Raw genomic sequence first — 18515 nt, 5'->3', positions numbered from 1 at the left:
TAAATTTATAATAATAATGTTAATAATAAATATTAATCATAATAATTATAATGATAATAATAATTAATAATAATTATAATATTATTATCAAGTATAATAATGATACTAATAATAATAATAATAATAATATTATAAATAAGTTGTATTAATGTAACAACAATAATAATACTAATAATAATAATATTAGTAATGATAATACTCTTTATAATAATAATGATAATAATATAAATTATGTTAATGATATTAATAATCACATTAATCATAATAATAATAAATAATGAATAGTAATGATAATGATAATAATTTTGATAATAACAATACTGATAATAATGATTACAAATAATAATAATAATTAATGATAATATTGTTAATTATTATATTAATAATAATACTAATATTAATATAATATATTAATATTAATGCATTATTATTTACTAATAATTGTTCGTGAATCGTCGGAATTAGTCGAAGTTAGGTTTAAATTTAGTCGGAAATTCCGGGTTGTCATACAAACGAAAATCGAAAAAGAATGATTATAGGTCATACTTTCCACTATTAACCTTTAGGATTAATATAGAAAGATATTTAGGCTCACAACTATAAATATTAATTCCTACATGATATATCTCGGATTGTTCTTACGCCTATCGACACGTACAAACTTGACTAATCGAAATGTATGACTATGACGTAGAGTCAGAGAATGCACTTTTTGGCTTTGTGACAAAGGTCATGCTGCCACTTTCCCTAGTGGGGAATGTCAAAAAGGATCCACCAATTTTGATATATTAAAATATGATTGAAATTTAGGCGAATAAAAAAAATTAATAATATAAATATATACTTGTAAAATTCCGATTGGATAATAAATAGACAAACGCCGCTCGTCCCTTCTATCACCATCTTGACTAACGCCGCCCAATTGTCATGGGTGAAGCCGCGTTAGTGGTGTCAAGCGGCGTCATTAGTGCCACGTCTCCGTCACCGATGTATTTTAAGACCGCGATGGATCCAGTGTAAAATTGACAACTAGCATTTCAAATTGAAAATTGAAGCATTAACCCATTAACAACATTGAAATTTGAAATTGAAATTGAATTGAAATACTAGTTGTCAATTGTCAATTTGTCATCGTTAAAAACTACAGAACCATTTAAAACTAAAATTAATGTTATCCAAAATGGCAACAATTAGGTAAGTCTATAAGCGGCTAATTAAATGAAGCAGTTACAACTTACAACACACTTTGTATATCAGTATCATCGCTTCATACGTATTGTGTCATTACAAATCTGAACGTTACGGAGTATTATTTGAGTATTTTGAGTGAAGTTATGAAGATCCAAATAAAAAAATCCACCATCGTGAAACCAGCAGAGAAGACGGCGGCAACAAACCTATATCTATCTACCATCGACCTAACGGTCCCAAATTTTTACACACTGATTGCGTATTTTTACCGGCCCAATGGCGCTGTCAACTTTTTTGATACGAAATTGATCAAGGACGGTCTTAGTAAAGCGTTAGTTGCGTTTTACCCAATGGCAGGACGATTCAAGAAAGACAAACATGGGAGATTTGTGATTGATTGTCAAGAACAAGGCGTGTTGTTTGTGGAGGCTGAGTCTGATGGTGTGATCGAAGATTTCGGTGACTTTTCACCTTCGTTGGAGCTCCAGAAACTCACTCCGAACGTTGATTGCTCGCTAGGAATCGAATCGTGTCCTCTGTTGATAACCCAGGTAACTCATTTCAAATGTGGGGGAGTTTCGGTTGGAATCGGTTTGCACCATTTTGTTGCAGACGGTGTAGCCGAGTTGCACTTTATTAAATCATGGTCCGATATGGTTCGTGGCGTTGACCTTACTCTTCAACCTTTCATAGACCGGACAGTTCTTCGTGCTCGGGACCCACCACAACCTATCTTCGAGCACACAGAATACCGTCCGTGTCCCTATCCACCAACAAAATCATCATCGCTCAAAGACGAATCAGATGAAACCCCAATTGCCTCCATTTTTAAGTTGACACGAGACCAACTCAACGTAATCAAAGCAAAATCTAAAGAAGGTGGCAACACGAACATCTATGGTTCGTTTGAAATGCTTGCGGCTCATATATGGAGGTCGGTATGTAAAGCTCGCGGCCTACTAGATGATCAGGTCACAACACTTGTCATACCGGTTGATGGGCGGACTCGTCTTGAGCCTGCTTTACCACCGGGCTATTTTGGGAATGTTATCTTAGTGGTCCCCACTACGGAGGTAGTAGGCGAGCTTCAATCAAACCCAATGTGGTATGCTGCTAATAAAATCCATGACACGATAGTATTGAGGAATAACGCTTATTACAGGTCAGCGATCGACTATTTGGAATTACAGCCCGATATTATGGCTGTGAGTCAGGGTGCCAATATGTTTAGATATCCGAATCTTGGAATAAGTAGTTGGACAGGGCTCTCAGTTTATGATGTGGATTTTGGATGGGGCCAGCCTATATTCATGGGCCCCACTTCGATCGCATTTGAAGGTATCTGTTATGTGATACCAAACCCGATCAATGACGGGAGCATTTCGGTTGTCTTGTCGCTGCAAGCTCAACACATGAAGCTCTTCAGCAACATCTTCTATGAAATTTTCATAAATGATTCATCAAAACTTTAATTGTAAACCTTATGATTTATTATCGTTTTGTATTTTCTTACTGATAATTAATAGGTGCATGCCAATATCATCATCATATCATACATTGCAATAAAAAAGAACCTAAAAACTTATATTTAAGTTTTTGGGCTATTCCTCCCTCAAAGTTTGATTTTTTCCGTCAAACATTATGGAATTGTGCATTGAGACTTGAATTCGTTGGATTGGTTGCAGAGTGAAATTTCCTCTTAACTTATATATTAACTTTAGGCAACTTGATTTGAAAATGTCAAACAAGACCTATATTTTAACATAGGTTCCAAACCTAATTAATAATCTCAATTGTATATATTTTTTTGAAAAAAATCATATTTTTCTAAAAACTTTGTCGACGATACCGATATTCTTCAATGCTGCAAAAAAAAAAGATTTTTGACTATATTCTCTTTTTTTTCTGCGTTTGAAAGCTAGTTAAGCTAGGCGGCTCAGCCCCACGCCGATTAAAAACCCGTGAATATTATTGATTACATTAGCCACTATATATACACTTCATAACCCTAAAAACCTAATGGACCCAAACTCACAATCGGGTTGGGCCTAACTTATTATCTAACAGATAAACGATGGGAGTTAGGTAGATCGAAAGTTTTATTATTATAACATTTTTTCAGAACGATAGTATCGGCATCACCCAGCGGATCAATAATAATAATAATATTAACCTGAAACCTCTACCGCGTTGCAGTGGGTGGGAAACAATGGTTCGGTGGTACCGCCGGAATGCGAATTTGGCCCGCGGTACTAGCGGTAGCGATTCAAATTTTTGGCACACATTAACTCCAGATAAAGATGATATTATATTCCATGAAAAGCTAGCTTAAAGCATATCTGATGCATAAAATGGTATTGGTGTGCTACTGTTCTTCTATAAGCTCGCTTTTAGATATTAGATATACATATGGTTTTTAGATATTGGATATACATATGGTAAGTATGAAAATTTGCAGTTAATACACAATAACAAGACCTCACGTTGTGCATATATGCAATTAAGATGCATTTATTCCCAATGTCGAACAAGGCTTACAACGGATCATATGACACAAAGATACTCAAAGTTAGCTAACATTTTCCTTAGTGAACCAACCAGTTAATGAAAGACATTTAGCAAAAGTCATGTATTTACACCCTCATCCCTTATTGGTTGACATTAAGAGTCTAAAACTGAGTTTACAAAATGAAAAAGGTTGCAGAAGAAGGTATAACAGTTTAGCACGAAAACCCGCTGGTACCGCCGGGTCATTTTACCTATTCCGGGGGTACCATCGAACGTTTTTTCCCGCCCATTGTCAACCAGTATACGTTCATCAAATTGTGGGACCAACGGTAGAGAAATAAACTTGTCGCTTAATGAATGGTTACCGCCGGGTAAATTTTATATTCCAGCGGTCCATACGTCTAGTTTCAAAACTTGCTTCTGAATTAGTCATCTGTCGTAAATTACTCTAAGTTATATTATATCCAGCATTTTACTATATATAACAATAATAATAATAATAATAATAATAATAATAATAATAATAATAATAATAATAATAATAGTCAACCATAGTCAACCATGTTAAATCACAAAATGACCAATAAGCATAGTAAGCTAACGTTGACGTCGTGATGATGTCAATAGGACGTTAGCTATTTTATCATTATGATTTTATTTTTAAAAACTTTTTTCTGACTTCGTGATGATGTCAATATGAGGTTAACTATTTTGTCATATTTGTCATATGATTTTATTTTTAAATTTTTTTCTCATTCCAATTATTTAGCCCATGGACAGGGTCAATTTCTAGTTAACATATCATGGTAAAGCGTGACTATTTTTCTATTCAAAAACAAATAATTCCGGAAGTTCGTTACATTATTTTGCAGCAAATGAGTTGTATAATTATTCTATTGTAAGACCCAGGTATTTATTGTACACGGAATATTTATGATGTACATAAGGTGTGTGGACTGAGGTGTAAAAGAAAAGCTTGGAACCTGCTCAGGCCTTTGTGCGCGCCGCGCAGGTGTAGGTGTGCGCGTCGCGCACCTGCACTGTTGGCGGATTCCAGCTTTTTATTTAAGTTTAATGAGGGGTATTGTGGTCTTTTCACACGAGAACAAGATAGGGCATTAGATGTCCAGTTTGGTGGTGGTTGAAACACATTTAACTTCACCACCAACCTTATCTTCAAACCCCAAATCAAATTCTAGAGAGAGAAGAGTGTCCTTGTGAGAGAAAGCTTGAATCAAGGAGGAAGAAGCTTGATCCGGGTTAAAGCTCAAGTATGAAAGTTGTTCATCTTCTCACTAGCTACGTTGTGGTTATGGTGGTAAGCTCTAATCTTAATTTCCCTATTTTAATTTGTATAAGGGTTAGGGTTTGGGTTAGTGATGAACATAAAACTTATATTTGGTGATTTTGGGTGTTCTTGAGTAAGATTGAGTCATGAAGATTCAATAGTAACTAACCTAGGGTTTTAAAGTGTTAATTGAGATTTATGAGCCTAAAATGGGTTAGTTAATTACTAACACACCTAGATGTTTAGTAAATGGGTGTATGTGGGTTTGCGAATGACCCGAAATGGGTGTGTTGATCTTAAAGTGGTCAAGTGGGTGATAATTGACCTAATTGAAATAGATGGGTATGAAACACCCAAATTATGTATTAATTAGGGTTGTTAGACCTAAATCACTAGCTTTTAGTGATATGTGGTGGTTTTGACCTTAATGGTCGGTTTTGGTGAAAATGGGGCATTTAATGCATTAAGTCATTAATTGCACATGTGTAAGTTGTTGGCTTTTAGCCCAACTAGTTTGTGTGTTGATCGAGTACTTATTTTATTAGGTACTTTGCTTTGTGGCTTGCGGAAGTTAAAATCGTCACCGAATCTTTAAGGTGAGTGGAATAAGTATACATGTATGTATATAATGTATTTATTTGTAGGGACGGATATGTGTTGTCCTAGTTAGTGATATATGTTGTTGTACACTAACGGTTCCTAAGAACGGATATGTGTTGTCCGAGTTAGTGATATATGTTGTTGTACACTAACGACTTTTATGAACGTATATGTGTTGTCCTAGTTAGTGATAAATGTTGTTGTACACTAACGACTTTTATTAGCGGATATGTGTTGTCCTAGTTAGTGATATATGTCGTTGTACACTAATGGTTCTATGAACGGATATGTGTTGTCGTTCTGCCAAGGGTTAGTGATATATGTTGTTGTACGCTAACGGTTGTTATGAACACCGATGGGAAATTCGAGTACCATTCCTTTGTACGATTGGTTAACCATGGTTGTGTGAATTTTTGTACTAGCATATTTAATTGTGAACTATATGCTTTTGGAATCGTAGCTTATTATGATTGCGGATATTGGTATATGCATAATGTTTGCATAGTTGTCAAGTTGCTAGCTTGTATGCGGTATTGTGTAAGTGTTTGCAAGTAAGTAGGTTATATATGTGTATGTACAATTATTACATTCACTAAGCTTTGCTTACCCTCTAGTTGTTTACCTTTTTATAGGCTCGGGCGTTGACAAGGGTAAGGGCGTTCGATTGGATTAGAGATCCCTCTTTGTTTTGATAAGGGGATGCTTTTGGATGTGTTAGCTTTTGAAGTTTGACTGAGAGTTGGGTAGTTTAACCCCCAAACATCACGATCTAGTGTCGTTTGGAATTTAAACTAATTCGGTTGAAACTTATACTTTTGTACGAAACTCGTATTACGGCATATGTGGGCCCAGTTTCGTAAAACTTATTTTATTATTGAATCGTGTGAGTTTTAACTATTATAACATGTTGTGAAAAGCGTTTTGTCTAAATATGTCGGGAAGTGGGAGATCTTTATTTGAAAATTGACAAAACCGGACAGGACTGAAAAAGGGCTTGTGCGCGCCGCGCACCCTAGGGTGGTGCGCGTGGCGCACTCTTCTGACAAAAAAAAAAATTAAAAAAAATTTACTTCGCGTATTTCGGTTGGTTATTGGTTTGGGTTGTTACAAGTGGTATCAGAGCATGGTCTAAGGGATTTAGGCGACTTGAGATAGGTGCCTAGACTTAGACTTGATTGTGTGTGCGCTTTATGCGGGACTTATAGGATTTCGGGTCGGACCGGGAGTGGTTAGTGTCTAGGTTTATGTGAACTAACCTTGCGCTAATTGTTTTGTGTTGTGATTGCAATCATCAAGCGAGATAGACGTTGTACTAGCAAGTTAATGCGACGTGCTCGCGTAACAATGATTAGCTACCATTGTTACGGGTTCAAATCGTGTCAAACAAGCAATGTATGACGAATGTCAAGCAAGATGGGGTGGTGTGGTATATGTATGTCGTTTCCTGTACGTTTCGTTGTTTAATCGGTGTGCATTCTTTAGAATGAAGACAGAAGATGGGATCAGAACGGACGCGCCTACTCATGAAAGGAAGGATGAGTTAACGGTGAGGGTTGAGGCCGTGCTCGGACAATATGTCTTGGGTTTTGTGATGACCCGGGAATTTTCGACCAAATTTAAACTTAATCTTTATATGATTTCGATACGATAAGCAAAGCAAAGTCTGTAATGTTGAGTTTTGATAATTTTGGAACGGTTTACATGAATGCATTTACCCTTTTTGACCATTCCCGACGATTCACGAACAATTTAATTGTAAGTAAATATATATACATATATATAACTGCAAGTATATGTGATAATTAAAAATAATAGAATAGGATTTAAACATTTGAATTAAAAAGGTAAGATAAGTTATAAAATAATCATGTTGTAATTTAAAAAGAAGTTATATATAAATATATTTGATTTTTATGTATATTATTATAGGTGTATATATAATAAAGTGAAATAATAAAATACAAATTAATCAGTAGAGTAAATATGTAAAATAATATATAATATAATAAATTATTATTAATTATATATAAATATATAAATTTTATTCATAGGTAATATTATATAACTAGTAATATATGTGAAACTTATAAATATTAAATATTTAGTATATATATACGTATATTATATCATTATTAAATGTTACATAATTAATAAAATGTAATATTAAAATCAGTTACAAGATAAAACATAGTTGTTATACTAATATTATTATTATTATTATCGTTATTATAATCAATATTAATATTAGCATTGCCATTAATTATTAAATTATTATTTTCAAAATATTAGATTTGATACATGAAAGTTTTTATATTATTATTATTACTAATAATGTTTTTCTTTTCTTTCTCTCATTATTAATATTATCTTATTAATTATTATTACCAATATCATTAAAATCAATATTTTTTCTTTTTGAAAATAATACAAGTTATTGATTGTATCATTAATATATAATTATTATCATTTTCACTAATGTTATTTTTTTTTGACTTATTATCAATAGTAATACTACTTTTATTATTATAAATATTAATATATTTATTTGTATTTAGATTATTATTAATATAAATATAATTATTAATTATTAATAATAGATATATATAAAACATTCTTACAATCTTTGGATTCAATTCTGTTTCCCATAGCTATCAAACTATTACAAATTTTTGTTTCCATCTGTCAATTGGTACGTTCGATTATCAAATTGTTCCATTATCAAACAAATTCTATGAACTTAAATAATCAGGCTTTATTTATTTTATTCCTATATGTTCTTTTCAAATGAGTCCTATCTCTAAGTTGTTAAACGTCGAATTCAAACCATAGTCTTGATCAATTATAGATACCATATTATATACTCAAACACTTTATATAAAGTCTTCCTCTACATAGCAAGAATGAAGAACAGAAATTCATAAAAAATAAAAAAACACCCGTCGATGTCTCTGTCTTTCACCTTTATAGCCAATTCTCGATTTTTAATCCAATTTCAAATACGAAAATTGCTGTCATGTTAGAAATTCTATACTAAAACTATCTGTAAAGATTCACAATCCAATTCCTCCTATTACTTGAGAATTTTTGAGTCAAAGATTTAGAAATAAAAAGTCAAACCGTATGTTCATGAGGAAATTAGGATTCGTGTTTGTATATTAAGACAAATTGACGATTTTAAATGTTTCTAGATATGATTTGCAAACTATTTCGTGTTATAATCCATGTCTAAAACGTCCTTAAATTCAAAATCATAAAAAAAAAAAAATTCTATATACTCAGCGACGGCAGCAGTTTTTTTTTTTTTTTTTTCATTTTCAGTTAAGTAAAAGATTGATATTGATTGATTATAAGTCTTAAACGAAATTAGAATTGTTATCTTGATCCTAAAGGTCCCTGGTCGATTTTTTTTGTTTTGGAATATAAATGAAGAAGATGAACACATGTAACACTGGTTAAATATAAAACGCGTCTGTGTTATTTCGGATAAAGAGACAACAGTATAATGGTTAAGAGTGTTAGCGGGGAGCGGGAGGTCATGGGTTCGAGCCCGGGCATGGGCTGTTTTTGTTGTAAACTCATTCTTTTAAGGTAGCTTTTATATATTTTATTTTTATTTTTATTATTATTATTATTATCAGTTTTATTATTATTATGATTATAAATAAATGTTATTATTATTGTTATTATAATTATCCTTAACTAAGATTATTATTAATTTTAGTATCATCATTATGTATTATCATGATTTATATTATCCTTATTATTAATTTTATTAGAATATTATTATAAGTATCATTAAAGTAATTACTATTATTAAGTTTATCAATTTAAGTATTATTACTATTATTATTACTATTATAAGTATTATTATTATGACCAGGATCACAAATTGAGATTTTCACGACTTTAGTTATTAGTTTGGAGATTAAACATGAAGACTAGGATTATGATCAACATAGGTATTGTTAATATTGTTAAGATTAATATTACTACCAATAGTGAAAGGCTTATTATTATAGATATTATAATTATTATTATTATTAATACTGTTATCATTAAAATTACTAACATAATTATCATCGACTGAAAAATTAATATTTTACAAGTAATATTATAAATATCAATGTTACTATCACTAATAATGTATTTTTAACATAAGTATATTATTAATGTATTATCATTATTTTTACTAATATTAAGTATTATCATTATCATATTTATCATTACAAATATTAATTAAGTATTACTATAATAACTATCTTAACAAACAAATGATATATATATATAAAAATATATTTAATACTTATAACATAACAAAATTAATATTTTATATACAAAATGAATATATGAGACGTATATATATTATTAATATAAAAATGACATAAATAGTAAATTATATATATACAAGCTTATTCGATTACGATATGTATATTAATATATATATACAAATGATATAGGTTCGTGAATCCAAGGCCAACCTTGCATTGTTCAGTATCGTCATATGTATTTTTACTACAAAATACATTAGGTGAGTTTCATTTGCCTTTTTACCCTTTATATTTTTGAGACTGAGAATACATGCGCTGCTTTTATAACTGTTTTATGAAATAAACACAAGTAATTGAAACTACATTATATGGTTGAATGAACGAAATCGAATATGCCCCTATTTAGTCTGGTAATCTAAGAATTAGGGAACAGACACCCTAATTGACGCGAACTCTAAAGATAGATCTATCGGGCTCAACAAGCCCCATCCAAAGTACCGGATGCTTTAGTACTTCGAAATTTATATCATGTCCGAAGGAGGATCCCGGAATGATGGGGATATTCTAATATGCATATTGTGAATGTCGGTTACCAGGTGTTCAATCCATATGAATGATATTTTTGTCTCTATGCATGGGACGTATGTTTATGAGAAATGGAAATATGAAATCTTGTGGTCTATTAAAAATTATGAAATGATTATTTATGTTAAACTAATGAACTCACCAACCTTTTGGTTGACACTTTAAAGCATGTTTATTCTCATGTACGAACGAAATCTTCCGCTGTGCATTTGCTCATTTTAGAAACATTACTTGGAGTCATTCATGGCATATTTCAAAAGACGTTGCATTCGAGTCGTCGAGTTCATCAAGATTATTATTAAGTCAATTATAGTTGGATATATTCTGAAGTGGTATGCATGCCGTCAATTTTCGTTGTAAAGAAAGATTGTCTTTTAAAATTGAATGCAATGTTTGTAAAATGTATCATATAGAGGTCAAATACCTCGCGATGTAATCAACTGTTGTGAATCATTTATAATTGATATGGACTTCGTCCGGATGGATTAGGACGGGTCTTCACAGTTGGTATCAGAGCGGTGGTCTTAGCGAACCAGGTCTGCATTAGTGTGTATAACTGATAAGTCGTTAAGATGCATTAGTGAGTCTGGACTTCGACCGTGTCTGCATGTCAAAAGTTTTGCTTATCATTAGTGTCAAAAATTATTTGCTTATCATCCTTAAAGTCTAGACACGTCTTACTGCCTCTAATGCATAGACAGTGTATAGATAAATTCATATCTTAGCGTATCTGTTATTATTACCTTTGTCTGACAGATTCCGTAGATTCTTTCGTAACTTATGAGATTTTAGTATTATATATGCATATGTAAATTATGTATTGCAGGGTACCAATCTATATCATATAATCTATTTCTTATCGAAAATATTTCATCTGATCGTACAAGATGAATCCCTCAATCAGTTCGAGTCCCTCAGATTTCGATAGCTATTTCGATAGTTATTCCGACAGCTATTTCGATATGGATTTCCACTCGAGCTCCGAAAGCAGTGTAACCGGAATGAATCAATCAATTATCCATCATCTATTCTGAATGAATTGGAGATGGGTTCGTAGTCGACTTAATCAATGGAGACGAGAAGAAGGCGATCCTTTCCATTAACCAAATTCACCTCTTGACGAAGAACCTGAAGCAGGTACCGATTAAACCAATTCGAAACACCAAATTCACCCTCATTTCCCGGATATCTCGCCATGATTATATACTATCTCAATTTCTGAATTTTATTCATCCGCTAGTTCCAATCGCCAATCATCCCGGAATAATAGAATAAGTCAACAAACTTCACACTCGAGTAATCAATTTGGAAAATATGGTGTAAAACGTACCAGCTTCAGCAACATCACCGGCACCAATAGTACTATCAATAACAGCATCAATACCATCAACAATCCATGCCTCAACATCTCATTCTGTACCTCGAGTATAATCATCGTTCTACGTATCGTTATACATCAATTATCTTCATTCTTCATGGCGATTAAGTAATCCCTAAATGTTTTAGAAATCATGTATTCTAGTTCTAACGGTAAACCAAATGAGTTTAATATCCTATTAACTCAATGAATCCATGATTACATCTGAAGAAAATATATATGTATATATGTTTTCATAAAGATTGTAATTAAAATTTTTTATTGTACAAACTGTTAATGGTGAAAATATTTTAACGGGTAGGTAATACCCGAGGAATATTTAGATTTCGCATTAATAAGTTACACTATACATTCTTCGAATCTGTAACACCCCAGCTTAACATGACCACAATATTGTCCGCTTTGCCCGCAGGCGCACGGCTTTTTCTTGGCGACCACACACTAGAAGCACTTTCCCAGGAGGTCACCCATCCTGGTTGTGCTCTCGCCCGAGCACGCTTAACCACAACGTACTCGCACTTCTACTCAGCCTGTGATCCCAAAACGCGTTGTGTCATTTAAGCGTGAGTATTACCTTATAATCCCATGATCACTCATGTTCGTGGGCGATGTGGGATTTACCTAGGGTGTTACATTCACCCCCCCTTAGGGACTCATCGTCCTCGATGAGGTTTGCCCCACCACCCCCAACGGCACATGAGTGGCTCTGATACCATTCTGTAACACCCCAGCTTAACATGACCACAATATTGTCCGCTTTGCCCGCAGGCGCACGGCTTTTTCTTGGCGACCACACACTAGAAGCACTTTCCCAGGAGGTCACCCATCCTGGTAGTGCTCTCGCCCGAGCACGCTTAACCACAACGTACTCGCACTTCTACTCAGCCTGTGATCCCAAAACGCGTTGTGTCATTTAAGCGTGAGTATTACCTTATAATCCCATGATCACTCATGTTCGTGGGCGATGTGAGATTTGCCTAGGGTGTTACAGAATCTGATTCAACAGTCATTTACTATCCTACTTACATCCACCGATATACAAATCCGATCACCACAGAACAACCATATTCATCCAATTTCATATTTGGATTTTGATTTATCAGAATCCAACAAGCGGCATAATGAAGAAAATAATTGATACAATAAAATTTGTTAGAAACAAAAAAATTAACTATGAGGAATTTTGTTAAGAATCCACACTAACTATCCTAGCTAATTGTTCCTAGCTAACTGATTATATTTTATTTATCGCAATTTAATTATCGCAATTTACATTTTCGCAATTTTATTTATCGTCATTTAATTTTCTGTTATTTACTTCACGCACTTTATTTATCGTCATTTAATTTCTGTTATTTATTTTTACGCACTTTAAATATCGGGACACGTATACAAGGTTTTGACATATCATATCGACGCATTTATATATATTATTTGGAATCACCATAGACACTCTATATGCAGTAATGATCGAGTTCTCTATACAGGGTTGAGGTTGATTCTACAATAATATATATAGTTTGAGTTGTGATCGAGTCTGAGACGTATACGGGTCACGATACGTATTAATTCGAATATTATATATATAATTATATATGAATTATTGAATTGCTAACTGTGGACTATCAACTGAGGACTATCAACCTTGGACAATTAAAATATTGATTATAACTTATGAAACTAAACAATTCTTCAAGTTGCCACTTGATTTCATCTTAAACCTTAATTGCACCTTGACGATTCCAATCTGCATTCAAACTTTCATAATTCTTGAAAACACCTCAATCGATAGGATGAATCAACCGCAGTTCATCTACGGAAGGAAAGATTTGTGCATATAGTTATGCACCTGAGAAACTCTCGGCAACTGAGTAAAAGTTTAACACGTAGCCGCGTCAGATTCTTTGGCATTTATTAGCAAAAATAACTTTGCGATCCCTTTTCAAGGTAGCAAATTTTGTCACAGCTTCAGCAAATCAACTTTGACTTTTCGTTCAAAACAACCTTATTATCACCTTGACTTATATGTATGTTCTTTTATTGTTACCGGGGAACCTTTTATATTCCACCATATTACCGTCAGCGTTTAATCATCTAAAAACACAATTCTCTTGAAATCACCTCGGATCGATAACTAATGATTCAGATATGGTAGCAGTAAATGTAGAGGAATCGGTAGAAAAGCACTCAGCCTACGAATTAATACATTGAACTTTGAAAAAGCTGAATGAAGCAGCAGAAACTGTAGATAACAGTAAACGACCTTAATCGTCGGAAGTTTGATGATAGAGAATAATATGTTGGAAAAGCTCAGAAACGTTGGAACTGAAAAACGGATAGAGTTAACCATGAAGGAGACCAACGACAAATACAAGGACCATACCCTATATTCAAAGAATCCAGATAATTCTGGATCTGTTGAAATCTTTAGAGAATATCTTGCCCCGAAGTCATGTTAAAATCTTGCGGAAAATCTTTCTCCATCAACCATCGAACATAGAAATTCCAAAATATCATCATCAATATCTTCAATATTTCTGAGGATATTTTCATAAATATTCTCGTACAAAATTATATACCTCTTCGTGCTTCCTGTGTATCATTATATTGGAAACATTCAAGAGAAAATTTAGTACCGAAAAGCAGATTATGCGAAACTATGAAGAAAGCCGTGGACAAATCACAAAGAATAAGTTTGACTTCAAAGAATCCAAATGATTCAATGTCTGCTAAAATCTTTAGTGAATATCTTGCTCCTTACTCTAAACCCTTGCAGACAATAGTTTTTATCATCCGCTGATCTTAGATATTCCGAGATATTATCGTATCTTTCATTATAAATATCCTCCATATTTCTGGAGATATTTTTATAACTATTCTTATCTGAAATCATTAATCTTTTCGTGCTAGCAGTATTACATCATAAAGAAACTGTTAGTTTCTATATTCTATAAACTTTTGAGCTTAAAATATGAATGTTATTGAAGTAATGTTGAGAACTGATGCATGAGTTAGTATAATATAATGACACTTGATCAACGTGATTATATTACAGTAAGTCATGCTGAGTTTTTAATGGAACGTGATGATTCACAGATTATAACGTCATCATGTGCCATGTTACACGACTCGTTCATTCTACTTCACCTCCGAACATATCAAGAAAATATATTCTTGATAGTTCTATTCTCATTGATTCTGGTAATTTGACAAATAAAATCGTGTCATTACGATTTCCTTCTTAGAACATTAACAATGTTCATTCCGAAGTTTATATCTGCGAATTCTGAACCATTACAAGTGGTGTTTAATCGCAAGAAGAAGAAACGAAGGGACAAAGCTCTGAAATAAAAATTGGGGTATAAATCGCAGTAAATAAAGAGAGCATTAACTGGGGATGACAATGATTATGGAAAACAGAAGGAGGGACTTCGGAATATAAGGGAGAATATAAAGCCCGATAACAACACATAAATTACAAACCATGTATATCAATGTTTATCGTAACATAAAGACACGGGAGAATTAAAAACACTATAACTCCAAGGGCGAAGTAAAAGAAAACAGATTCCTCCGGTGGAAGTTGGAAAAGGAGAATGATTGTTGCAATAGTTAGGATAAGGACAAGGATCAGAACTGGATTAAGCATTTTTACAATCTTGTGGATGTAAGAACCATGAAAGAAAGTATATGAATGGTGAAAATTATGGAACGGGAAGAGTTTAATTTATAATGGAAATATCAGACGGAGAAATCGAGGCAGATCACCGTATTTAATTATAGAGATCCTAATTTCCTTACTCGCCGAAGAATCAAATCTCTTAGATTTCGAATATTTTCTTTAAATCCCTTGAATTCCGGAATTCAATCGCGACTACGTCAAAAGTTATGGAAAATCTCCATTTCTTCATCTCGATCTTTTGTGATAACTTCATTCATACGCTTCAATTAATCGAATCGTTTTATCCATATTATTCAATGATAATAAAACTCTATTTATCAACTCATATTCGTCATGAAAACATTTTTATTGTTAACCATGACCACTTCACTCAAATTTCAGGACGAAATTTCTTTAACGGGTAGGTACTGTGATGACCCGGGAATTTCCGACCAAATTTAAACTTAATCTTTATATGATTTTGATACGATAAGCAAAGTCTGTAATGTTGAGTTTTGATAATTTTGGAACGGTTTACATGAATGCATTTACCCTTTTTGACCATTCCTGACGATTCACGAACAATTTAATTGTAAGTAAATATATATACATATATATAACTGCAAGTATATGTGATAATTAAAAATAATAGAATAGGATTTAAACATTTGAATTAAAAAGGTAAGATAAGTTATAAAATAATCATGTTGTAATTTAAAAAGAAGTTATATATAAATATATTTGATTTTTATGTATATTATTATAGGTGTATATATAATAAAGTGAAATAATAAAATACAAATTAATCAGTAGAGTAAATATGTAAAATAATATATAATATAATAAATTATTATTAATTATATATAAATATATAAATTTTATTCATATGTAATATTATATAACTAGTAATATATGTGAAACTTATAAATATTAAATATTTAGTATATATATACGTATATTATATCATTATTAAATGTTACATAATTAATAAAATGTAATATTAAAATCAGTTACAAGATAAAACATAGTTGTTATACTAATATTATTATTATTATTATCGTTATTATATTCAATATTAATATTAGCATTAGCATTAATTATTAAATTATTATTTTCAAAATATTAGATTTGATACATGAAAGTTGTTATATTATTATTATTACTAATAATGTTTTTCTTTTCTTTCTCTCATTATTAATATTATCTTATTAATTATTATTACCAATATCATTAAAACCAATATTTTTTCTTTTTGAAAATAATACAAGTTATTGATTGTATCATTAATATATAATTATTATCATTTTCACTAATGTTATTTTTTTTTTGACTTATTATCAATAGTAATACTACTTTTATTATTATAAATATTAATATATTTATTTGTATTTAGATTATTATTAATATAAATATAATTATTAATTATTAATAATAGATATATATAAACCATTCTTACAATCCTTGGATTCAATTCTGTTTCCCATAGCTATCAAACTATTACAAATTTTTGTTTCCATCTGTCAATTGGTACGTACGATTATCAAATTGTTCCATTATCAAACAAATTCTATGAACTTAAATAATCAGACTTTATTTATTTTATTCCTATCTGTTCTTTTCAAATGAGTCCTATATCCAAGTTGTTAAACATCGAATTCAATCCATAGTCTTGATCAATTATAGATATCATATTATATACTCAAACACTTTATATAAAGTCTTCCTCTACACAGCAAGAATGAAGAACATAAATTCATAAAAAAATAAAAAACACCCGTCGATGTCTCTGTCTTTCACATTTATAGCCAATTCTCGATTTTTAATCCAATTTCAAAAACGAAAATTGCTGTCATGTTAGAAATTCTATACTAAAACTATCTGTAAAGATTCACAATCTAATTCCTCCTATTACTTGAGAATTTTCGAGTCAAAGATTTAGAAATAAAAAGTCAAACCGTGTGTTCATGAGGAAATTAGGATTCGTGTTTGTATATTAAGACAAATTGATGATTTCAAATGTTTCTAGATATGATTTGCAAACTATTTCGTGTTATAATCCATGTCTAAAACGTCCTTAAATTCAAAATCATAAAAAAAAAAATTCTATATATTCAGCGACGGCAGCAGCTTTTTTTTTATTTTTTTTCATTTTCAGTTAAGTAAAAGATTGATATTGATTGATTATAAGTCTTAAACGAAATTAGAATTGTTATCTTGATCCTAAAGGTCCCTGGTCGATTTTTTTTGTTTTGGAATATAAATGAAGAAGATGAACACATGTAACACTGGTTAAATATAAAACGTGTCTGTGTTATTTCGGATAAAGAGACAACAGCATAATGGTTAAGAGTGTTAGCGGGGAGCGGGAGGTCATGGGTTCGAGCCCGGGCATGGGATGTTTTTGTTGTAAACACATTCTTTTAAGGTAGCTTTTATTTATTTTATTTTTATTTTTATTATTATTATTATTATCAGTTTTATTATTTTTATGATTATAAATAAATGTTATTATTATTGTTATTATAATTATAATTATCCTTAACTAAGATTATTATTAATTTTAGTATCATCATTATGTATTATCATGATTTATATTATCCTTATTATTAATTTTATTAGAATATTATTATAAGTATCATTAATGTAATTAATATTATTAAGTTTATCAATTTAAGTATTATTACTATTATTATTACTATTATAAGTATTATTATTATGACCAGGATCACAAATTGAGATTTTCACAACTTTAGTTATTAGTTTGGAGATTAAACATGAAGACTAGGATTATGATTAACATAGGTATTGTTAATATTGTTAAGATTAATATTACTACCAATAGTGAAAGGCTTATTATTATAGATATTATAATTATTATTATTATTATTATTATTAATACTGTTATCATTAAAATTACTAACATAATTATCATCGACTGAAAAATTAATATTTTACAAGTAATATTATAAATATCAATGTTACTATCACTAATAATGTATTATTAACATAAGTATATTATTAATGTATTATCATTAT

At 31.2% G+C, this 18515-nt stretch overlaps 1 protein-coding gene across 1 annotated transcript; it reads left to right on the top strand.

Moving 5' to 3' along the window:
* Positions 1–1334: 1334 nt before the first annotated feature.
* LOC139858393 (shikimate O-hydroxycinnamoyltransferase-like) lies at positions 1335–2683 on the top strand. Its single transcript, XM_071847246.1, has one exon. The coding sequence runs from the start codon at positions 1335–1337 to the stop codon at positions 2661–2663; it is 1329 nt and encodes a 442-aa protein (XP_071703347.1). The 3' UTR covers positions 2664–2683.
* Positions 2684–18515: the final 15832 nt, after the last annotated feature.

Source organism: Rutidosis leptorrhynchoides, chromosome 7 (genome assembly GCF_046630445.1).
Source record: "Rutidosis leptorrhynchoides isolate AG116_Rl617_1_P2 chromosome 7, CSIRO_AGI_Rlap_v1, whole genome shotgun sequence".
Lineage (NCBI taxonomy): Eukaryota > Viridiplantae > Streptophyta > Magnoliopsida > Asterales > Asteraceae > Rutidosis > Rutidosis leptorrhynchoides.
Note: the sequence above shows the minus strand (reverse complement) of the source record. Positions and strands in the feature narration are given on the sequence as shown.